At 43.6% G+C, this 25238-nt stretch overlaps 1 protein-coding gene across 1 annotated transcript in view; it reads right to left on the bottom strand.

Moving 5' to 3' along the window:
• Ptgfrn (prostaglandin F2 receptor inhibitor) overlaps positions 1-25238 on the bottom strand; it is a 71911-nt gene that overhangs the window by 25042 nt on the left and 21631 nt on the right. Inside the window, exons 2-4 of the mRNA XM_078027085.1 lie at positions 15516-15884; positions 12463-12876; positions 7697-8077 (exon numbers count right to left, since the gene is read on the bottom strand). Of these exons, the coding sequence (XP_077883211.1) occupies positions 7697-8077; positions 12463-12876; positions 15516-15884 (1164 nt within the window). The remainder of the gene's footprint in view (positions 1-7696; positions 8078-12462; positions 12877-15515; positions 15885-25238) is intronic.

Genomic DNA, 25238 nt, shown 5'->3' with positions numbered 1-25238 from the left:
TGGTGGTTATGTTTTAAAAATGCTTATCAGTTAAGATGCATGCTGAGGTATTTAACAGTAAAATGATATGATGTCTGGGATATGTTTTCTGCTCTTGCAGATTAAAAAAAAAAGTGTGTGTGTGAGTGCGTGTGTGTATGTGTGTGTGTGTGTGTGTGTGTGTATCCATGGGAGGGAAGACAGATGAAATAAGATCAGCAAAATATTGATAGCTGTTCAAGCCGGTGGTTATTACTCCCAGTAGGAACATTTGTAAATTTCTGTTTTTAAAAGTTAAAAACAAACAGCAATCCACTCAGATACATCTTTTGCAGAATACTGAGGCCAATCCAAGAGTGATGTCAACAATATTCCAAGAAAGGGGATCTGCTTGCTAATCTGGTTACCAGGATGGTGTCTATTCATATACACACCATCCCTGAAGCTATAGACTCCATGGTGATCCTGCCCAGAAGAAAGACTTATACAAATAATATTAGTAGGGCTTAGGATGTAGAGTGGTGGCACAGTGCTTGCCCAGTGTATACAAAGTCTGGGTTAGATCCCCAACATGGGGGCGGGGACAGATTCAGAGGTGGGGGAGAGGCAGTCATTAAACTCCTTTGTTATGACTTTCAAAACAATGAAAAGCTTTAGGAATCATTGACTAATTGGTAAATCAAATATTTTGCGGGTTAGTCTCTGTGTCCTCTATTCTGTTACCATTGGTCGACCAGTCTGTTTTGGTGCCAGTACCATGCGGTTTTTGTACTATTGCTCTGTAGTATAGTGTAAGGTCTGGTATAGTCATGCCATCTGCTTCACTCTTCTTGCTAAGGATTGCTTTAGCTATTGTGGGTCTCTTATTTTTCCAGACGAATTTCATGACTGCTTTTTCTATTTCTATGAGGAATGTCTTTGGGATTTTGATGAGAATTGCATGAAATCTATATAATACTTTTGGGAGTATGGTCATTTTGATAACATTAATTCTGCCTATCCAAGAGCAAGGTAGATCCTTCCATCTTCTAAGATCTTATTTGATTTCTTTCTTTAGGGTTCTGTAGTTTTCATTATACAGGTCTTTCACCTCTTTCATTAAGTTGATTCCAAAAGCCCCAACTTCCTTAATAAGACTCCTATAGCGCATGAATTAAAATCAAGAATCAATAAATGGAATGGATTCAAACTAAAAAGCTTCTTTTCAGCAAAAGAAACAATCAGTGAGGTGAATAGAGAGTCTTCATCTTGGGAACAAATTCTTACCCCTCACACATTGGATAGAGCACTAATCTCTAGGGTATACAAAGAACTCAAAAAGCTAAACACCAAAAAACCAAATAACTCAATCAATAAATGGACCAAAGACCTGAAGAGACACTTCTCAGAAGAGGATATACAATCAATCAACAAATATACGAAAAAATGTTAATCATCTCTAGCAACTGGAGAAATGTAAATAAAAACTACTCTAAGATTTCCTCTCACTGCAGTCAGAATGGCAGCTATTAAGAATACAAACAACAGTAAATGTTGGTGAGGATGTTGGGAAAAACGCACACTTACACACTGTTGGTGGGACTGCAAATTGGTGCAGCTAATATGGAAAGCAGTTATAGAGATTTCCTTGGAAAACTTGGAATGGAACCATCATTTGACCCAGCTATCCCTCTCCTCAGTCTATACTCAGAAGAACTTAAAAACAGCATATTACAGGGACACAGCCACATCAATGTTTATAGCAGCACAATTCACAATAGCTAAATTGTGGAACCAACTTAAATGCCCTTCAGTAGATGAATGGATTAAAAAAATGTGGTATATATCCATAGTGGAATATTACTCAGCAATAAAAGAGAATAAAATCATGGCATTTGCAAGTAAATGGATGGAATTGGAGAAGATAATGCTCAGTGAAGTTAGCCAATCCCAAAAAAACCAAATTCCGAATGTTTTCTCTGATATAAGGAAGCTGATTCATAATGGGGTAGCATTCATAAAGGGAGAGCATTGAGGAACTCTAGATAGTGCAGAGGGGTGGGAGGGGAAGGCAGGGGGTTAAAAATGATGGTGGAATGTGATGGACATCATCATCCAAAGTACATGTATGAAGACACGAATTGTTGTGAACATACTTTGTATACAACCAGAGATATGAAAAATTGTGCTCTATATGTGTAATAAGAATCGTAATGCATTCCACTGTCATATATAACAAATTAGAATTAAAAAATTAAAAAAAAATATTTTGTGCCTACTGTATTCAGGGATATGACCTGAGGTTTTCCACATAGATTTCCTCCCTTTACTCTCACGTTTCTATAAGGCTTGGGTCCCTTTCCCCACTTCACAACAATACTGTTAACATCTGGCCTCAGGAGGGCTGTCTATGTGCCAGACACCATGCTATGTACTTTCCTGGCATTTTTGCTTAATCTTTATAACAATCATGTTTCCTACGACAATCATTTTCATATACACTTCCAAATGAAAAACAAAACAAGCAAAAACTGAAGCCTGGAAGAGCTAAGTCGGGAGATAAGGATGTGCACAGTGTGTGAGAGCAGGACGACAGGAGAGGCTTCGGCTCCATGGCCCCGCTCCCACTATGAGCAAATTGCACAGGTTCATTCCGCACCCAGGTGAGGTTATCAGTGCCTTCTCCAAGCCTGCTACTTCCCAGACAGCAGGAGTGTAATGTCAGTGGAGGTTCTAATCCTGTGCGTCATGGGACTATGTTACCCGCTCTGACACTCAGTTAACTTTGATACCGCTAATGAGAACAACAGGCTGGATATGTGAGTTAGAGAAAACAGGAGGAATCCCCTGTCTCTGCTGGTGACTTACTTGAATTGGGAAGTACTTTAGAGGCAGCAAAGTGTATGGTCGAAGAGTTACCCAAATCATTGCTTTTATAACAATGAAATATTCTGCAACATTTAAATAGAAATGGCGATAAATAAGAAAATATTGTTGCGGGGAGGGGTGCTTCACTGCAGCTTAGCAGCACCCTTGTCATGGGGATGCATTTAGCAGGAGACATTTGGGAACAATTAAAAACAACAACAACAACTATAATTTGAATGGAGCACTAATGTCCCACACCCAAAGTAATATTCAGGAAAGGGCTGCAGGTGGCCAGCTCAACCTATGTTCCCTAGCTCCTCTCGGGAGCAGCTGTTTCCAGGACACATGCATCCTAGTTCCTTTAGGTGGGGCTTCTCCAGGCCCTAAGAGGCCTTCCTGCATCCTAACTGGTGAAGAATTTGGTGGGGAAGGACTCTCCAACACTAATAAATCATCATCACTACAGCCAAGAAGATGTACTAAGCACTTAAGTGCTAGTTACTGTGCTTCTCACTTAAAATGCATCATCCCATGAAACCAAGAAAACCAAACCCTGGACATGGTAAACAACACCCTGGAGACAACACACCTAGAAGATGGTAAAGTGGGACTCAACAGGTCTGCCTGGCTCCAAAACTTGGCCACATGTTCTTCTGTCTTCCAGGGAGAATCCTGGGCAGACTGCTAATAACAGTCCATCTAAAAAAACTGCACAGATCTAAATATTATCCCTTATGGATGGCACAGAACTCCCCAAGTTTCTACCAAGTACTTAGCGGATTAACAGCTCCTTCTAAAGAAAAAAAATAATTACCTTCCTCGCTGGCGCTCTGCTGGAATAGGGGCCGGTCCTCCAGTGGGGAAGAATGCAAATCAGGTTCTTAAGACTGAATAGCAGAACTCAAGCTCTGCCTCCTCCGGCTCTTGTATCCGAAGCCCTGGAACCCTCTCCAATTAACACCAAAGAAGCATGGTACTTGGGGCAGAGAGCTCAACCATGAACTGATTAGTATCCAACTCCTGCCAAAGGCTCATTTAAGACATCTGATAGCAGAGAGAGATGGCTTAATGTGCAGATTAACTAGCCATTCTGCTAGGCTCCCTAAGTTTCAGCTATACACTAAATTGGATCAACACAAAGCAACATTTGTCCCCCACGGTAATTCAGCTTCTTACAGAAACTCCTTCACACACTTAGGATTTATGCCCTCAGCTTTTATAGAGGGTGGACATAAAAAAAAAATCCATTTAAATAATCATTTAGGGCCTTTTTAAAAAAAAAAAAAAAAAAGAACAGTTGAAAGCACTGTCCATCATGTTACCCAATGCTCCCTGAAATGAAAAAGCACATGATAAATTCAGGGCCAAGAAAAAGTCTGTCTCTCTGAAGCAGTTTACGTTTTCCTTCCTCAGAAGAGAACTGTACCATCACATCTCTTTTTGTCTCAACTCTTCAAAACTTCAGAGGCAAATTCAATAATGAATTCGCCCCAACCACCTTGCAATACCTATTCTCAGATATTTTTTCCCACTCCTTTTGATGTTGGTTTATATGTCTCCTGCTTTGTGTTTCACTCTGGAAGCCAACTTAAACCTTTTCCCCCTCTGAAGTAGGACATAAATCCTAAGTAAAAGAGGACTTTCTCACTTAAAAAAAAAAAATATCACCGTGATCACCTGCTCCTTGAGATGCCAGACCCCTCCCACTAGTGCCCTGGTGTCTTCCCAGCGGACACAACAGAACTCAGACCCCGACCAGGTGCATGCACTCACTGACCTCAGCACTCCCAAGCCCCGGCCCAGGATCGTGGTGTCACTTCTACAGCAAAGTTACCTAGAAGGCAGCCCGAAGCCCTAAGTGCCTGCAGCTGTCATCACTGTATTAGAGATGGACCCCACTGAGTCCCTCCCTAACCCCTGACCCTCAAAATCATAGGCAAAATGAAAAAAAAAAAATAGTGATTTTCAGACAGGGACAGGGAGTGGTACCTGACTCATGGGATTGTTATGGGATTAAACGTTTAATGCCTATGAAGTCCTTTAGTACATGTCTGGTCCACAGTACTAAATAATTGCTCAATCAATGGAAATTATAATTCTGGATCTGTTAAGTGGCAACATCGAGTTTTGTGTACGTCTCAACAAAACTCAAGTTTGCCACATGACAAAGCTGGGGATCCAGCTTTCTTAAGAATGCTTCTGTGACAACATTCCACAGTCATATAACCTAAGGTGACCTATATACCTGGCAGGTCACCTGTCTTCCTGCTTTTGGGGGCAGGGGGCTCACTTCCCTGTTATCTCATGCAGGCCCCAAGTTGCATCTGGTATGGAAGGCACATGCACATACACACATGTTACATTTCTAGAGATAACTATGGAGGGTGAGGTCAGGCACATCTGTTTCTGGGCAGAGAACCCAGCGTGGAGATCCTGACTAAATGTCTGCTGCTGTACTCATGCCCAGCTCGGCTCCTGACAAGTGTCCAAGCAGCTGCAAGGGTATGAGTCACAGGCACAGGGAAGAAGAAGGAAGAAAGGCAGAAAGGAAAAGAATGCAGTTATTTTTTTTTTTTTTTAATACTATTTTTTTTTTCAGAGAGTGAGAGAGGAGAGAGAGAGAGAGAGAGAATTTTTAATATTTATTTTTAGTTCTCGGCAGACACGACATCTTTGTTGGTATGTGGTGCTGAGGATCGAACCCGGGCCGCACGCATGCCAGGCAAGCGCGCTACCGCTTGAGCCACATCCCCAGCCCCGCAGTTGTTTTTTTTTTATACCACTTAACACTCCTAGTAGGTTCATCTGTGTGCAAATATGCCTGAATACTTGAGCAAAACTGTTTGCAATTCTGGTTTCCCTGTGTACGTATTTTAACATTATCCACGTGCTGGTCCTGGATGATTTACCTATCCAGCCAATCAGCCAATATTTATCGAGTGCCTATTCTGCGTAAAGCGTGGGGAAAGGCACAGGGTTCCATATGCATTAGCATCAGTCAGGGAGAAGCACGTTGACGATTTTCACGACAATGGTGCTGTAACTCCGCAGGAAAGCAGACGACGGGATCCTTAGGATAATAACTGAACCTTTTCCACAATTTAGTCTCTTTATTTCTTCTTGCTCTCTGGAGAACAGAGCCACCAACAAATCCCTTCCAGTTAAAAGAGCCCACGCTCTCCCAGAGCTCCTTTCCTGATGTCTGACACTCTCTGCACTTCCCCCGGGGCATGCCGGGATCAATACGTGAGTACTTCAAAGAAACCCTCAAATTGGAGTGCACGCAGCAAAAAAAATCCTGGAGCTGGGACTCAGAAATTGGAGGGGGAGGGGATAGGGAAAGGCGGCGCTGGAATTTGACAGCGCCACACAATGCACTGAGGATCAGAGCTATGAGACAAATTCAGCTCCAGAGATGAAAAATCTTCTTTTGGTGCTGACAACATCTGTTTTATTTTGAAGGTTGCTAAGGAGAGTTCTAGCTGGGCCGACATTGTTCCAGTTCAGTACTTCATAGTGAGTCTCTCACACAAGGCTCAGACGGCAGGAATAAAAAAGCAGCTCACCAGATAAACCTTGCTGCTTTTACTTTCCCAATATCAAAGGCTCACTTTGTTAACAGGGATGACTAACACCCTGCCTCGTCACAATTGCAATTGGATTGTCCTTTCTGCTTACTCTCTTATTACCTTTCTCCCTGCCCCCTCTGTCCCCACTAGCCAATCCCCCACCTTTGCCAAATAAAGGCTTATTAAGGACAGACAGACAGTGAACACAGCAGTCCTCTCACAGAAGATTTCCATGCAGAGAAGAGCCAGGAGTGAGTGGCATGTCATGGCAGGAAAATGTTTGGTAACAGACAAAGGAGGAAATCATTCCCTGTCCTTGAAAGATGTGTTTTGCCTCCTAATAATCAAAGTTATGCCTAAAGCCTTCCTCAGAGCCCAATGCACTCACGGGACCGCAGCCAGGCAAAGCTCTAAACAGAAAGAGCTTGACAGGTAGGCCCTTCCCATCCTGGTAATAATGCAGGTGGGAGGAAGGCTCTCCACACCCCATTTGACCCCATCCCTCCTGAGTTTACTTGCAATTACAAGCCATTAACGAAAATTAGGAAGAGCCCACACACATTTCGCTCAGTGAGAAAACACGTCGGGAAACAAGGGATGGGGAAGACGAGCAGGGTAGAAAACACGGGGTCAGGCCAGGGGTCACACATATGACAAGTCGAGGAAACAACGATGATCTTTGCACATAAGACACACGACTAAAAATGGGTGGCGAGGTGACCAACTTTGCTTCTGCACCAAGGAAAATGTACCCAGGCTGAGAGAGCCCCCAAGAAGAGCCTGGGGAAGCAGGGAGCCCCCTGTGTGTAACTGGCCGCAGCAGACAAAATCATTTGGGGATTCCAGGGCATTTAAGTGGGAAAAAAAAAAAAAAAAGCCTCCTATTAGCTGAAGGAATTCTGCACAGAGCTTTGGAAAGCAGCAGCGCCTGCCAAGGAGTACCTAGGAGTGTCGGACAGGCAGGGAGAACGGCAGTGCTCCCCTCCAACAAAGGTCCATTTCAAAGCCATCCAGCACAGCTCCCACCCTGCAAATCTCAACCACAAAAGGAAACTATGCCCTCTCAATTGAAGGCATTGAGACAACGGAGGAGGCCACGTTATCTAAACATTTCCCTTGCCTGCCAGATTCTATTTCAGCCAGTTTTGCTTTCACCTCCAGCTTTGGATCTCTCTGAATTACACTTCTCCCAATAAAAAGAAGGTCTAAATAATGCAGCACACCCAGCACCCAGACTCCTCCAGACAGCTCCGAGGAGGGATTACGCCGGAGAGGCTAAAAGCCATCCTCCCAATACTCACCTAGCCAGGTCACACCCACGCTGGCAGGTGCAGACATGGTCTCTGCTACCTTGTGCCAGCTCCTGTTGTGTCCAGGTACCCAGAGCGCCACGTGGCAGAAATAGTAGCCGGAGTTTTCTTTGCCAACGTCTCGGACCAGTAAATGGTAGGAGCGAGCGTCCACGTGACTCAAGGCCACGTGAGGCAAGCCGTGCAGCAGGGAATCACGGTCCAGTCGTGCCAACATGTGGCGGGCAGGAGAGGAGCCATCAGGTGTCCTGCTGAAGAACCACGTCACCTCGGCCCGTACCTCATCCACCCGGTCTGTCGTGATGTTGCAGGACAGGTCCAGATCCTTTCCTTCAGGCACGGACAAGTTCCTGGCCACGGCTGCTCGCAGAACTTGTAAATTAAACAACAAATAAATCTAAGTAATCTGGATTAGGTTTGTCTCCTCCACCTTTCATCTCTCCTACCCTGCTTCCCTTCAGATCATCTTCTTTTCAGTTCTCTTTTATGGCATGAAAATTAGTAGGCTTTGTACAGTTCTACATACTTAAGAGGTATTTAATGGATACATTCATGAAACATGCTGCATTTCTCTTTATTTCAAAAAAAAAAAAAAACCACAATTGCAAATACTGATACACACTATATCCCCATGTTCTGAGGATAATACTCAAAATAATTCTATCAGAAGATACTATTATTATCCTCATTTAACTGACAAGGAACCAGAAGCACAGAGAAGTAACCTGCCCCCAAGTCACATCGTTAATATAGGACACAGCTAGAATTCAGATTTGGACTGCCTGCTTCTAGGAACTCTGGTCTTAACTGTTAAGCTATGGTTTGTTTGATAAGAAGAAGTCTGCTGAGAGTCACAAAACCAAAATCAAACTTTTTCCATTTGCATAATAAAACTTGAGTGCTTTCAAAAAGGACAGCTTAGTTCTGATATGTGTGCACAGTCAGTTTGGGACCGAGAAAGAGAAGGTAGGAAGTGAAGGTGAAACCATTTTTCTAGAAAAAAGGAAAAAAAAGCCTTAGCTGCGGGTATGGCTCGGTGGGCAGAGCCCTTGGCGAACATGCATGAGGCTCTGAGTTCCATCTCTAGAATGGAAAGAAAAAGAAAAAGAAAACGAGAGAAAAAATACCCAAAGCAGACAAGAAAGTAAAGTGGAAACAGAAAATGTTCCTTTTGAATCAGTTCAGGGAAATATTTATTTCATTAGAATGCCCACCTAAAAGTCAAACATAAGACATACTCTATAGCCAGAACACAATGATTTTTGGATTATCCACGCTACTGCCCTCTCTCATTAGTGTGGGTAATTAAAATAAGACTATATTTAGATGAAGCACTGAAGTATTTGGTGTCACAGATTCCAGGGGGTCGAGTTTCAGCATTCCCCTGTCAAAGCTTTTATATGGAAACATTTTACTCTATTCAGGGTTTTTTTTTGAAAAGGAGTCAAACATCTGTAATCAGAGTAGGAAAACACTGGACTTGTGATAATGCTCTGGGAACAATTACTTAGACGGTAAATCGTTGACATCACCCAGGGGATGGGAATGGGGGCACAGCCCAGGCCTGCTAGCAAGAGCCACTGCGTCAACCACTGTCCCCAGGAAGTTCAGGGACAGAGTCTGGTGCCCAGTTCAGAAAAGACCCAACCGAAAAGCCCATGCCCTTTGGTGTACATTACGTGCACATGAATATTTCCAGAGTTTCACAAAATTTCAAACAAGTCTTTCAAGCCAAGTTCAACATTTACTGTGAGAGATGACAGAAAAGAAGGTGGGAATAGCATTAGAAAAAGGAATTTAGAAGTCCAATTTCATCCTTCAAATTCTTCCTCTTCCCTCATCTCTTTAAAAAGAAGCCAAAAGTAACTTGAGGGTATCTTTTGAGAGGACTCACAGAAACTGCCACGCTGAGCCAGGTTCTGCAGTTTGACCCACCCCACTTACAGTACGATGCTCATGGACAGAAACCCTGAAGTCGGCTGGGGGAGCTGCTATTGGGCCAACAGCTCCCCCAGGGAAGACTGACTCCGGAGGGTGTCAGGTCAGTGAGGGAGTACTCAACAGGGAGCTGAGGTATGTGTATATTGAGAAAATAGATCCTTGGGTCCTGGAAATGTTGGCAGAAATGTCTTTTCAACTGTATAGTTCACTTTGTAATTTGACTTGTGCAAGTGGCTAAACATCTTGTCATATCACTAACTATAGGCCTCACACATTCTGGATTCAGGAGTTTACCACTGGAAAAGAGGCTGGAGCAGGCTGGAGGGAAATAAAGAAGCAGTTCTAAAGGATTTGTAGTGCAAGAGGGGACCTAGGCAAAGCCTGTGCTGTAGGAATTCTCCCTTGTAATACAACTGCATCCATAAACTAGACACCAAGATTTGCATTACCCAGTCTACCCGGTACTATAACTGTGGGGAGTGGGGGCGGGTAACTACCTCATCCGGAACACAGCTTCATTGTCTAAGTGGCTCTGTGCCATTTATAACAACAATGTGATCAGAATATTTAAGCAGGCAGCTATGGATAGTACAAGACAAGAGAATAACCATAACTTAGACAAGATAGAAGTGACTGTAACTCAAGTGATTCTTAACCTGGGGTCTACAAAGAGAATTTATGGAATCTGTGAATGTGTATGGGAAAAAAAAATCCATTTTACCAATGTTCCCTAAAATAGAGTACCTTTTCACAATGTGAAAATGAGCAGGGTAGTACTACCTGCCCCTGGGACTTGGCTCCAACAGAAATCACAGTTATTTTCATATTACATTATAGGTTTATAGTTGTTACAGATATTGTAAAACATCACTTACATTCATTGCTACCTAGAAATTATGATAGTTTGCTAGGTCTACCATGATATCTTATTATTAACATGTTAATAAAGAAGCATAATATTATTTTAAATTTGTCTTCAAGTATTTTGATAACTATTTCAACATAAGTGCTTTACTCTGTCATCTGGTGTATTATGTTTTAAGAATTAAGACATCTTAATTCTGACAAAGGAACTTCAAAGGACTCTCAAGGAAGCCCATGGCATAAAAAAGATTATGAACCCTTAGTCTCAGGTGAGAGCTAGACATTATTACCTGCCTAGTAGGCTCAGTGTTCCAGTCTTATTACAAGATACTATGGGTTTTGTGGTATTTGAAAAAAAAAAAAAAAAAAACTTTACAATTGAAATTCCTGCATAAAATGGTTAACTTGCTGCAAAGCTGAAACTCTTTTAACCCTCCTGTCTCATTAAAATAGCTGTTTGATGCAGGCTGAATAGCTGGAGGTTTTGTAGGATAGCTTCTCAACAGATCACTTCTGCTAAGGAAGCTGACCCGAGGGCTGGAGATGCAGCTCAATGGTAGAACACTTGACTAGCATGTGCAGGGTCCTGGGTTCCAGCCTCAGCACTGAGAGGGGAAAAAAAGGTGACTTGAATCCATCTGGAGGGTAATTTCTGTAACGGTGATGGGTAGCTCTTCTCCTTGATGGCCACAGTCCCTCGAGAAGCTCAGTCTTGCTTTTCACACCTACTTCTACTGAATCCAGTTCTGAGGTGGTGGCATAAATGCAGAGGAATGTGCCCAGGACAATATGTCTAACAGAGACAAACACGGTGCACATTGTTTCCTTCTTTCCTTCCCATCCAAGCAACAGAGCAGCCACACACTCACATTTCTGCTCAGGAAATGAGCCTAGCCAAGGTTTTCCCAGTTTAAAAAACAGGAGACAGCAGCAGCAGCAGCAAAGCACTCTGAGACTTGTCAGTCACACTCCGAGAACACAAAGTCCACCCACTCAGGCCCAGCAACGACACTACCCTGCAATGGTCTTTCTGCAGTCTATCTCTGCTGAAACTGCAAGCTCAATGGGGCCTGGGAACAAGTGTCCTGCCCCTGGGCCCCCAGGCCCCCCGGGCCCAGCACAGAACTGAGCCACACAGGTTTTCTATCAATGCTTATTAAACAATAGGTCAACACTGGCTTAAAAAAAAAAAAAAAGAATATATATATATATATATATATATATATATATATATATATATATAGTTTTCTTCTAATTTTTGTGTATTTTCTAACATGCTTTTTCTATTTTCTTAATTATTCTGTAGTTGGAGTAGGGGCTTAAAAAGGGGGGTGGGTAGATTCACAAATGACAGGAAAAAGGGCTTCTTGAATAGACCCAGGGCTAGATACTCCTGGGATATGGATGGCAGAGGAAGCAAGGGGCCCAGCCCTCCAGAATACCTCACCTGATGGGTTGGCACAGCTGAGGGGACCCCAAAGGCAGGCCTAGGGAATGAAAGTTAGGTAAGAGGTTCGGGGGTGATCCTGACCCATCCCAGTAGCTGTGGTGACAGGCAGATTGACTCAGAAAACACAAATTAGATAAAGCCAAGGGAGCAGGTGCGGGCAGATCCACCCCAAATCCCCCTTGCACACCAGGCAGGGCTTCCCTCTGAGAGGAATTGATGTTCCCATCTTTGAGTGAAGTACCTTGGATAATGTGCTGCAGCTTCCCATGGGTATAAGATCAGATAAATGTAGCTGCCACACAAAAAACGATAGCATAGAGCTCAAACCCAATGCACCTCTGCCCAAACCATCAGCACCACCCTGTTCCCTTCACCCCCAAAGGAAGGCCTCAGACGAGAGGCCCACGGTTCTTGTCAAAACCCATGGGCTCCCTGGCTCGGTTCTTTATCCCACCACGGGTCACAACACACAGTCCATAACACACCATTTCTGGAAGCTCACCTGTTGGCTGGATCACCAAGGTGGCAACTTCCACCGCCTTTTCCTGAATTTCTTGCCAGTTACCCTGATCTGCGATCCACTCGCTGACCACACACCTGTAGGAGCCCTGGTCGGCAGACAGCGCCCTGGACACCAAGAGGCGGTAGGAGTCGCTGCCCACGGTGTCAAAGCGCACGTCCCCGCTGTGGTAGCGCTGCTCGTAGCCTGGGCCCGGGTGGAACCTGCCCTCGTGGGTGAGGGTGAGGATGTTGCGGCGCGAGGGCCCGCGGTGCAGCTCCCACAGCAGCGCCAGGTGCGTGTGCAGGGGCGAGGCGCTGGAGGCCACGCAGCGCAGCTCGAAGGGCTCCCCCTCCCGGAGGCTCAGGCTGGGCGGTGGCCGCGCACTGGGGCCCACGTGCAGGGCGTCGGCCAGCACTGCAGAGAGAGAACACATCTGGGTCAGCGGACATGGGCCCCCTGGTGGCAAAGGGCAGCCACCTTCCAGGACTCTGGCCTTGAACCATGCCTGCAGCCATTACCAAAGTCAAATCCTTTCTTCCTTTCCCCGTTCTAAGGCCCAGATGGGCAACTTTCCCATTTTGACCCATCTATCTCAAGTGACTTAAAAAAGAAAAGAAAAAGGTAAATAAATAAAAAGGAAGAAGAGACTACTACTACTAGAACTGGGGTAGGGAAGGAAAACCGCCTTTGGTAGCTGAGTTTTCAGGGATGTGCTTCTGTCACCCTGAGGCAAGTTATTTTATTCTTTTGTGACAGTTTTCTTTAAAATGGATCTTCCTCATGCGGTTGACCTGAGAGTTCAACAAGTTAAAGTGGGCACCACGTTCCCAGGACAGCGGTTGACATTGGGATAAAACAACTGGTTATTACTGTCAAAATACTTGTCTGGTTAGGACTCTGGTTAGGAGTCCGAAGCCAGCAGACGAGGCATTCTCAGAGTTAAAGCCGCCAAGATCTGCTGGGGGAAAGGATGGCATGAGCCCTCTGTGGCTCACCACCTGGGAACTGCCTGAGATGAGCAGGGGAAACAGTGTATCCACAGGACAGCACCAGGCCAAAGAAAGCTGAGGGTCCAGCTATTGCTCTCCTAGGGCTCGCTGGAAGAAACAGTACTTCTACAGGGTCTAGAAAGGGGGGGGGCAGGGGGTCAAGGAATTATTAGTGAGTGTGATTTAGGAAGAGAAGGGATAAGCAACCAACATTGGTACTCTAGTAACCACAGAGGGGACCTCTAACAAAGGGCATGGAAAATCTATCAGGTTAGTCCAGAAGCTTAGTAAGAGAATCCTATGCATCATCTCCTTGTTTTTCTCTCTCAATTCCACTCTGAGAAACTAATTCAGTGTCCCTGAGAAGAGAGTACTCTAGATAACAGGAAAAACCTGCCATGTCTTTAGAAGGGCATATTCTAAAGATCCAGCCCTTCTACAAAATAGATGCCATGACTTTCTAGCATTATACATCAATCTGTGAGTCTGGCTAACACGATTTGGTTCTCAATGTCGGTTTCTCTCTGGGTATAGATGAATAGTTTCATGACCCATGAAGCTGAAGGCCAGAGAAACCCTGGAATACAAGCAGCACCTGCCAGAGGCTGCATCTAGATAGCCAGTCAGTCTCTCTCACGGTCCTCCATCTGCTTTCTCAGGCCAAGAAAAGCCTTCCTTTGCTTCTCCTGTCTGCTAAAGATTAGAGAAGAAAAAAAAAAAAGACACTGGGGATGGTGACTGGGGTGGTAGTCTCCTGCTGCCCTCCTGGTCCTCAAGATGAGAATCACAAGGGAAGTCAAGGCTGCATGTGACCTAGCGGAGAAGAGAGATATCACACTGCATTGTAACTCCAATGCAAGAATGACATGGGACTTTTTAAAAACACCCTCAGGATTTACTCCTCTACTTTATTCCTGTAAAAATAAAGTAGGGATTTGTTCCTGTAGGAATGAAGTAGAGGAAATGGAAGAAGTAGATTAGATGTGTTAATGCTTTAGACGTACTTAACAGACATGGGTAGCTGTTTCATTCCTTCATGAGTTTCTAGTGCGGGGATATAGTACCCGAGATGAAAGGTTCTACCAATCATAGCAGATACAAACGCCTGGAACAACCCTCTCTTTTTATATCCTCGTGTACATTTTTCACTGTCTGATAATTACATACATTTCTATCCTTTTGGGAACGAGGCAGGGTACAAATGAAATGCATAATTAATAACAATAACAATAATAATGTTTCTATTTTGTTAGCCTCCAATTAAAATGGCTTGTTCTTGCTCATTTACTAATTAGCTGTGTGATTTTAGGCAAGTAATTAACCTTTGCTCTTCCATTTCCTCCTGTTCAATTAGAGAAATATCCTGCCCTATCTTTTTCAGTGGAGTTAGAGAACTGAATGTGTGAGTAAATCTAAGAGGTCTTGAAAGATGGAAAAAATAAAACAAAACCCAAGACAGATAACACAAGATACGATTCTTTACACAGCCAGGTCAATGAACAGCAGTGACCAGATCATTTTGGGGGTATATACAAACATACAACTTCTGTTACAAACAGGCATTTAAACCATGCAGGTCACAAAGAAAGATGAACTTTGAAATATGTGCTATTTCTGTACATCGTGACCAACACCTTCTTGTCACTAACCACTGAGTGCAACTTGCTATTGGCACTGCTCTAAGGCCTAGCACATGTTAACTTACCTGTCTCACACCCTTTGAGGTACATACTGTCATAGCGAGGAGGAAGTGGAGGCATGTCACATGCCTACCGCCACATAGCTAACAAGTGACAGAGTCAGAACTGGACTGAGCACAGGCAACCTAGCTCCAGAGCTGGCTCTCCTACCACACCATGCTGCCTCCAACTCCCCAGCCCTGAGATGCTTCAGAACCATGTAGGAGAGAAGAGAAAGGGCACTTAGAGGTCACCTGGTCCCTCCTCTGCTTTTAACCAGGTAAGACACTAGCAGTCCCCTGGACAGGGGTGTTGTCTCTGGACACAGCCAAATGGCAGAGGAAGGTCTGGCCCCCAGCACAGTGACCCCACATGAGGACTGTACCTTTAACCTGCACTGTGTCCTCATAGTTGCCCTGGACAGTGGCATCTGTGCTGGGGGTGGAACATTTGTAGTGGCCTTGGTCCGAGGGCTGGACATCCTTGAGTCTGCCACACTCGTCTGGGTTCCTTAACTGATCGCCCTCTGCAGCCTTCCGGTACAGCTGGGCGGAAGCCCACCTCCCCCCAGGTGCCTGGCGAGTCCACTGAGCTGGCATCCCCGGCACGACGCAGAAGCTCGAGAAGCTCCAGTCAAAGTTCTGCTCGCTAGGGCCATCGTAGTCACTGACGTTGCAGGGGATGACCAGCTCAGTGCCCACCACCCGGACCAGGGTCCCTGCGGGGACTCTCACCACACGCCCGCGACAAAGAGCTGCAAAACAGGAGAGGACGGGAAGGTCGTTAATTATGGAAGGTCTCCCAGGACGAGTGTGGCAGACTCAAGGATGCTCCTGCCCTCGGGCCTCAGGCAGAGAGATGGCATCCCAACCATGGGGGAAAAGGGGGGTTTGGGAGAAGGATGCTAAGCCATCCCTAGAAGTATGAGCCAAGGATACCCTGAACTGAGTGCCTCTCCCATAACCAGTTTCCCAGGATGGACAGGGAGGAAGATTAAATATGAAAACAAGCCTAACCCTAAATCTCAATAGCTGCGTCCCTCCCGTTACTATTTAACATACCGTTATCACTCATGATGTAAAAATATTTTAGGTTTCTCTGTGAAAGAAAAGGACACAGCTAATCAAGTATTTACATTTCTGCCCACCCTATGTCAACCCTCATCCCTGGAGACCATTCCCTGGGGCTCCTGAGACCTGATTTACAATGATGGATGCCAATTTTTAAATCCTAGAGCAACCTGCTGATAAAATGATTTAACTCCTGTTATCTGGCATTGTCTATAAATTAATTTTAAAATATGACGATTCCACCAAGTATTAATTTTCTATTTTCTGGCTCATTTCCTTTTCTCTATTCTTTACCCTGATCTAAATTCAGAATGAGGATGGGGAAGCACAAAGGGAGGGGGGGAGTCGGGCTGGCTGCTGGCGCTGGCAGGTATGCAGGAACTTGCCGCAGGGGACAAGCCCGGTGCACAAAGCCCTGGGTTCACTGGCATTCCCTTCCCGGGAGCATGTGATCCACAGACCTGTGGCAGGACCCTTTGGGACGGGCACCCGTGAATCCGCTCAGAAGGCTTCCCTGCAATACTCCTAAGCATGATTTTAACTTAGTGTGTTTACTCCCTGCGTTTCAATTCAGACCAAATGGCTATGCACGGCTCCTTCTTATTGTTCTATGAACAGGTGTAACAGGCGATGGGTTGAACTGTGTCCCCCACCCAAAATTCACAGTGAAGTCTCAGCATCCCATACTTTAGAATGTGGCCTTATTTGGGACTAGGGTCATTGCAGATGTAATTATTTAAGTTGTGATGAGGTTGTCCTGGGGTAGGGTGGGACCCTAACCTAGTATGACAGGTATCCTTATTAAGGGAGAAATCTGAAGCTGGGCATGGTGGTGCATGCCTGTAATCCCAGCAACTTGGGAGGCTGAGGCAGCAGGATCACAAGTTCAAGGCCAGCCTCAGCACCTTAGCAAGAGCCTGTCTCAAAAAAAAAAAAAAAAAAAAAAAGAGATGGGGATGTGGCTCAGTGGTTAAGCACTCCTGGATTCAAAAAAAAAAAAAGAGAGAGAGAGAGAGAGAGAGAAATCTGAACACAGACACAGGGAGAATATCCCATGATAATGCAGAGATAGGGTAATATATCTACAAGCCAAGGACACCAAAAAAAAAAAAAAAATACCAGCAAGCCAGGAGAAGTTAGGAGAGAGGTATGGAACAGATTTTCTCTCACAGCCCGCAGAAAGAACCAACTCTGCCAATACCTTGATCTTGGACTTCCAGCTGCCAGAATTGTGAGAGAAAGAATTTCTGTTGTTGAAACTACCTGATGTGTGGTTCTTTGCTGCAGAAGCTCTCTTACACTAATACACCATTGCTGCACATTTTTCACTAATTTAATTCATAATATTCAACCTATAAGTTGCCACCCATTAGTGAGTTGTAAAATAAATTTAGGATGGTTGCAACCAGAGGTGTGTGCTTTTTATAATGGAATTTTAAATGAACAAAAACTATTAAGAGTGCGTGGCATTTTGCAAGGGATAAATACTGTTTTATCATACAGTATTTTGTTAAGTAAACAAAGGTATACGTGTACCAGATTATGATGAAAAAAATAATATCTGAATTTGGGTCAAGGTTAAAGAAAATGGAACACTTTTTTTTTTAAAGCTAGCTCTTGTTTTCTCCAATCACTATCAGCTCATTTAAGAAGGGAAAAAGAAAGTATCCACCGAAGAGAACTAGTGAAGGAGGACAGTGTGTGTTCTGAGGCTTGGCTGCCTCCCCACCCCCTTAGACCAGCTGGGAAGGTCCAGACTGAACCCCTGTTTGAAGAAAAGCTGCTGGACCCTAGATCACACAACTCACCTTAAAAAAAATAACGTGACTGGGGCTGGCAACTCAGAGGAGCTATGGGTCATATATCTTCCCATGGAGAATAATTGCACCTACCTCAAATACTACTGAGTCGCGCTGGGACAGGCTACCCTCTCCCTAAGGCAACTCAGTGCCCACCAGATGACACCCTCGACCTTACGCCTCTTAATTCTGGCAAAGGTGCAGCCGACCTGTGGCAGCTGTTTGGTGTTACTTACCTGCCCCTCAGATGGGGCTGGCCGTGCACCTCTGCCCCAGAGATGGGCGCTGGGGGTAAGACAAGGTAACTCAGAATTCTCCTGAAGCTTCTCAGAAAGTCATTTGTTCCCAGTAGAATCAAAGTACCATATAAAGATGGTTTACCCTGAAGCTGCACACGGGCAGCCCTCCTGACCACATGAGGAAGCCATCGACATAAAAAGAGACCCAGGCCAACACCTGGACTGCAGAGGTGGAGAGAACACACCCAGTGATCTGAAGGCAGCACTGGGGCCACTGCACCCAGCCACAACTTCTAGACCATTTCCCAGGTGCTCAGACATGTGTGCTCGTGAGCACGTGCATGTGCATGCACACACAGAGACACACACACACCCCTTTCTTCCTCTGGATGTTTCAGTCTCTAGCAATCCCACTCACCTCCACTTAATGTTTCTTAAGTTAATTTCTGTTAGTGGGAACTCAAAGAATAACATGGAAATCATACACATTTCTACGTGGCAGTGACCACGTCTCTGAAGACATCATGATCATGGCTCACTGAGGAAAGAGGTGATCACTTTCTTACATTTAGTTTTATAGATGACCAGACAAATGTGAATCTCTCAAAGAGACCTCTAAGAGGGAAGCACCATGGCAGAGATCTTTGTGCCCTGGAGACTGCCATCAGTACCCTATGCGCTATGGTGAGGATTAAGGGAGCAAACGCATTGGGCAGCACTTGAACAGCACCCTGCATGTGGTAGGGGTCCATGGGGATCTGCAAGGGGGGCCACCTCTACAGTAAACTTGACCATAACCATTCACCTTACTTCCTTGGCAAAGTGTACAGAGGAAATTCCAGTGTGTAAATCTTTTCTATTCCTATTTTTTTTTATGAAGAAGTTGGTTCAGGCATGAGCCTACATCACTTGTGAGGTTTGTATCTCGATGCCTAATTCTTACAGCCTTGGAAACTGACCCAGCTCCTTGCCTCAACGCTCCAATCCTTCTTCCACATGGCTGCCACACATAGCCCACATCACTCTGTGATCAGAAGTTTTCAGTGGCTGAATATCACCCTTAGGTCAAAAACTCTGCCCCAGCCACTGCATTGCAACGCCCCAGGTCCAAGCCACTGTTCTTCTCACCTGCACTATTGCAAGAGCCCTGACTCATGGCCTGGCTTTCTACTCATTCCAAAGGGGTCTTTTGAAAAACTCAAGTTGTGTTATATCTTACTCTGGTCAAAACACTCCAATCATTCCCAATCTTACCCAGATAAAAGCCAAAATGCTTACAGAGGTCATTAAGACTCAGCCCCCATAGTTTCTTAGACCATGCATCCTGTTCCTCTCCCTTCCCAGTACCCCATCTTGCTTTCTCCTAAACAAGCCAGATCTTAGGGACTTTGCACAATTCTTCAGCATGGAACATTCAGACACTCACCCCACTGGCTCCTTTACCAGCATCAGATCTTTATTCCAAGATCACCTTCTTAATGAGGTCTTTCTTCACCCCCTAAAATAGCAGCCTCTCCTCCATTCTTGCTCTTGCCAAAATTTCTCATCCGTTCTCACTAATATACCTCTCTGTGCACTTAGACAGTTTTACTATCAAGTGCTGCCCTCTCTTCCTGTCAGAAGGCAATTCCACATGAGCAGCTCTCTCTGTTTTGTTCACTCCTTGCTGAATGCTAGGGTTTAGAACAGAACCTGATACACAGTAGCTGTTCAATAAATCTTTGCTAAATAAAGGAGTGAACAGAAGACATACAAGATCCTTCACAAACTGGCCCAGGGTACCACTCTGGCTTCTTCTATGACTCTTCATTCCCCTGATACTTATCCTTCAACAAAAAAACAAACCACTTTCACTTTCTGAAAATGCCTCCTTCCCTGTTGCTCCAAGGCCTCTGCCCCAATGCCCCTTCCACCTGGAAGGGCTTTCCAGCAATGATCTGGTGAGAGGCAGCTCCAGCACCACCTCCTGGGTGACCCCCCCCAACACACACACACTCAGCATCACTGAGGTGCTCCCTCCTCCTCGTTCCAACTCATCCTGCAGAAGTACCTGTGACAACAGCAATGTTACAGTGCCGCTGGGAAAAATAAAGCAGATATGAACAGATGCTTGAAAGATCAAATTCTAATCTGAAAAGACATAAACCTGAGCCATGTCTTCCATGCAGAACTGGGAGGTATCCCCTCATCCGTGAAAAATCAAGATTTTAAAATTTTGGTAACAGAATTTCAACTTGCCACCGGCAATCTGGTATTTAGTACAGATTTCCATTAATATTGTTAAATAACAGCTAATGACACATAAAAATAAATACAAATTTGTAAAAAGTAAAGCATATGGCTCTTCTCAAATCAAAAAGAATATCGACAGACCCACACATTGCAAAATTTCATCAGAACCTTTTGTAACAGCTGATAACTTGAGCAAAAAAAAGGAAAAGAAAAATTTCCTCTGGTTTCCCAAACTCTACTAGTGTGTTTCAAATTAAGAGTCCCAAGCCTATCTGTACTTGAACTCTATTAGTGTAGCTTCCCATAAAAAATTTCTTAAACAATTAACAATTTAAAATTATGGCTTCATTTGTTTGCAGGGGTCAACATAAGAAAACCAACTCTTCACCAGCTTTAAAAATACTACTCAGGATACCATTGGGCTGTATCACAAAGATTCACCTGATAAAAATCCATTAAAATTTAGTAGCAGGAAAAAATATACCTGTTAGGGCACCATTTTACATTCTTTCCCCCAGAAAATAAGAATTATACAGGTATCTCCTACCGTGCAGGACAGTTACCACAGCCCCAGAGAAACTTCACCATATTTCACCACATAGCTGTTGAGACTTTATGCCAATTTATTTTTTCGCAAAAAAAAAAGTAGGGTGCAACCATGATATGAAGTTTTTAATGTGCTGGTATTACTTAAGCATCATTTATTACTATATTGTCTTTGGTGCAAGATTAGGATGCACAGAATACTTGTGACTAAACAGTCGTGCAGTGGTAGCAGTTATGATAGAATACAGTGACACCTGAGACTCAATAAGGGCACTTCAATAAAACTGGTATGAAGACTTCTATGCCCAATCAGTACTACTCCCCCAATTACTAAGGGGACCAGCATCACACTCTAATGCCCCAATTAGACTAGACCCTCTGCATGGTTTGGACCTGGGATGTCCCCCCCAAACCCCATGTGCTAAAAGCATGGTCCCCAATACAGCAGAGGTGCAGCTTTCCAGCAATGACTGGATCATGAAGGCTCTGACCTCATCAGTAAATTAATTTATCAAATACACGGATCCATTAAATGAGCTAACCCACTGATAGCTGAATGCACTCCTAGGAGGTTGGACCTAGTTGGAAGAAGTAGGTCGCTGGGGTCATGATCCAGAAGGGCTTTATCTGCTCCCTGGACCCTCCCTCCCTCTTCTCTCTGTCCTTTCTATCTGCCTTCTTGTGCCACACCTTTCAGCCACGGCCATAATGTTTCTGCCTTAGAGCCAGTTCAACTATGGATTGAACCTCTGAAAATATAAAACAAAATAAACTTTTCCTCCTCTAGGTTGTTCTTGCCAGGTATTTTGGCCATAGTGAGAAAAAGCTAGCTAACATATCCTCTTAGGTAAGCCTCAGAACCCCTACCCTACCTATTGTCTCTTAATCTTCCTTTAAAAGCAATGAAACAAAACCAAACAATATCAAACAATTGTCACTGCTAACTCCATCTCTTTACTCTATCCCAACCTGCAATTTTCCCTCGGCACCCCCCCCCCCCCGTCAAAGAAATGTATCTTTTTGTACTTTGGCGTCATGGAAAATCAATATTAAATATGATGTTCAACTATGAAAACCATATGTAGTTTACATTTCTAGTAATCATCTCCTTCTTTACACCTTCCTCTGGTGTACTCCCCCCCCCCCTTCCCTTGAACTTTGAACCTTTTACCTTATTTTAAGACTCTCATTGTGTGTGTAGGGCTGTTTCATTAGAAGATGGCAAATATCGTGGGGAAGGGAATGAGTGGGTACAAATTCCAAAGGACCAATAACTGAGATGTCCCTTGCCAGATTTACCCTTCATGCTATGATAAAGTACCTTGTATTGAGACAGCTCCCCCTTTGATAAAAACCACAAAAGACAGACAAAAGATAGCAAAAGATTACTTGGATGCATTGGTGAGTAATCGAGACTGTCAGGTTCGAATGGTTACGATCACTAAAACACAGTGAAATGACCCCAACAATGTCCACTGCTTATTCTCTCGAGAAACTTGCCAATTTCTTAGTGGTGTAGGCCAGATCAAGTAGAATTTAGTAACTCAAGAGTCTCCAGCAACTTATGGGGCCAAAATAACACAGCTTCTGAACTTCAGGGACACTAAGAAACTCAAGAGATTGAGAAGTCAAGTTCCTGGAGGGTGGGGGGCAGCAGAGAAAGAAGCCCGACTCGTACCACATCACTTTTCCCCTAATGGCAATTGATAACATGAAAGATACACAAGGGGCTGAGAAGCTAAGCAGAAAATAAATACAAAGAGGCTAAACAGTTCAACAGAATCCCACAGAGCAGGGAAACAATATTGGGATACTGAGACCTCAAAGGAAGGTGGACTGTAACCAACACCAAGACTGGAAGGGTTATGGTCATGACGGAAGAGCAAAGCTGAGAACCCAATCTAAAAGACTCTCCATTCCTCATTAGATTAATGTGAGTTTCTATCTGAGGGTCTCCTACATTGTTGTCCTGCCAGGAAACAGTCTACCTTTTTTGGAAGAAGATAACAAACATCTCAGAGAGCCTCTAACATTTTTGGCAGTGTTCAAGGTGATAGAACCAGATGGCTAGAAACAGAAAAGAGACAACAAAAACAGATCTGCAGAGATCCAGGTATTGCTGCTATCAGACACAGATATTAAAATAACTAGGATGAACTTACTAAAGAAATAAAAAAACAAGATTTCACATCCTAAACTGGAACCTATTAAGGTAGTCATATTGAAATTCTAGAACAACAACTACTACAATATCTGAAGTTAGGAACTCAGTGACTGGGTCTGATAGAAGATTAGATGCAACATAAAAGTCAATATAAGTTATCCAAACTGAAGTCCAAGGTGCAAAAAAAAAAAAAAAGTTTAAAAAATACAGACAAGTCTATGAAATACATGCAACACAGCAAAAAGGTCAAACAGATGTGTAATAGAGTTTCAGGAGAAGCAAAAGAATGAAGTGGAATCAGAATTAATTTTTAAAGAGATAATAGCTAGGCTTTTTCTCAAGCCAACAAAAGACATCATGCGATAGAAGCAAAATGTGTTAAAAAACCACAAGCAGGAAAAATGCAAAGAAAACTTCACCTAAGTACATCCACAGTAAAACTATTGAAAGGGAGAAAAATATAACCGATAGCTAATTTTCAACAGAAACAATGCTCATAAAACCATGAAATGACATCCTTAAAGTGATAAAAGAAGATAACTGACAGAAAAAAAATGTTTTAAAGGAAGGCAAAATATATGTGCTTTCTCAACCAATTCTCAACAAGGGAAATGATTAACACCAAAAAGAAATACTACATGAAGTTCTTCAGAAAATGATCCCTGATGATATTTCTGGAATATGAAAATAATAATAAGTCCAAAGAGCACCAGAAAGGATAACTATGTGGGCAAAGGTTCTGAAAACTGACCATGTAATCTAACAGTAGTCTTTGGAATTAAAAAAAAAAAAAATATATATATATATATAAAATTAAAATGTCTGATAATCAATGATATAAAAAGTGAAGGGAGGGGTGGGATTAACTGGAGCTTAAATGTCAAAGATCTTTCCTTATGCTAAAAGTGGTAAAAAAGACCGGAGGCAGACACTGATCAGTCACAAGTATATATCATGGTAGCCATGGAAATGGAATAAAGGGCAAAAACCAAACTAATTAAGGGAGGAAATGGAATAATAAATACTTGATTAATCAAAGAACCCATACTTTTAGCTAAAATCACATATGCATTTCTCAGGTATTGATTCTGTATTCAGTTTATTATCAAATCGTCAAGTTTCTCCCAAGAAGAACACAAGATAAAGTAAGAAGAGGAATATTGTTCTGTGTGTCTCTTACATACCATGCTCTGAGTCAGTCACTGTTCATAGGTTATTTATTTATTTATTTATTTTTCGGTACCTCGGATGGAACTCAAGGGTGCTTAGCCACCCACCACATTCCCCAGTCCATTTCTGGTTTTGGTTTTAATTTTTAATTTCTTTAGAAACAGGGTCTTTCTAAGTTGCTTAGAGCCTCACTAAGTTGCTGAGGCTGGTTTTGAACTTGTGATCCTCTTGCCTCAGCCTCCCAAGTCACTAGGATTATAAAAGCATGTGCCACCACATCTGGCTCACAAATTATCTTAAAGAACACAATCATAAGGTAGAGATTATCTCTCTATCATAGACAGGAAGAAACTGAGACTCAAAAGAAGCTGGAAAAACCTGCTAGGGGGTCCAAAGACTCAAAGCCAGGCTTATCTGGCCCGCATGCCGCACTGCCAAGCCACCATGAGCTGGGCGGCCTGTGCCTGCTGCTTCTGCTGACTTTGTCTTTGCAGAGTAGAGAGAAGAAACATTTCGTTTCCTCCAATGGCAATGTGAACCAGGTGGGCAGCAGTGGAAGAAAGAAATGAGTCACCGAGAGAAGAAATAACATATATTCTCAATATGAAATAGATGAGAGAAATAGAGAAATGGAATTAATGTCCAGTTTCTTCAAAAGTTTTTCTCTGCTGTTCTACCTTCATGACTTGAAGTGAGACCAACTCTAACATCAGATACTATATGGTCATACTCACAAAAAGTGAAGAGAACTTCATTCAAAATCCCGGAGGAGGGGCTTTTAGAAGCTCTCTGCTCGGGCTGCTTAGCAGTAGATAATGAACAACCCAGAGCTCATTGCTTTCAGATTATCACTCCCCTACCTTCGGAATACTCAAGAAAGTAATTCAA

Source organism: Ictidomys tridecemlineatus, chromosome 11, assembly GCF_052094955.1.
Source record: "Ictidomys tridecemlineatus isolate mIctTri1 chromosome 11, mIctTri1.hap1, whole genome shotgun sequence".
Taxonomy (NCBI): domain Eukaryota; kingdom Metazoa; phylum Chordata; class Mammalia; order Rodentia; family Sciuridae; genus Ictidomys; species Ictidomys tridecemlineatus.
This window is presented reverse-complemented; position numbering and strand designations above follow the sequence as displayed.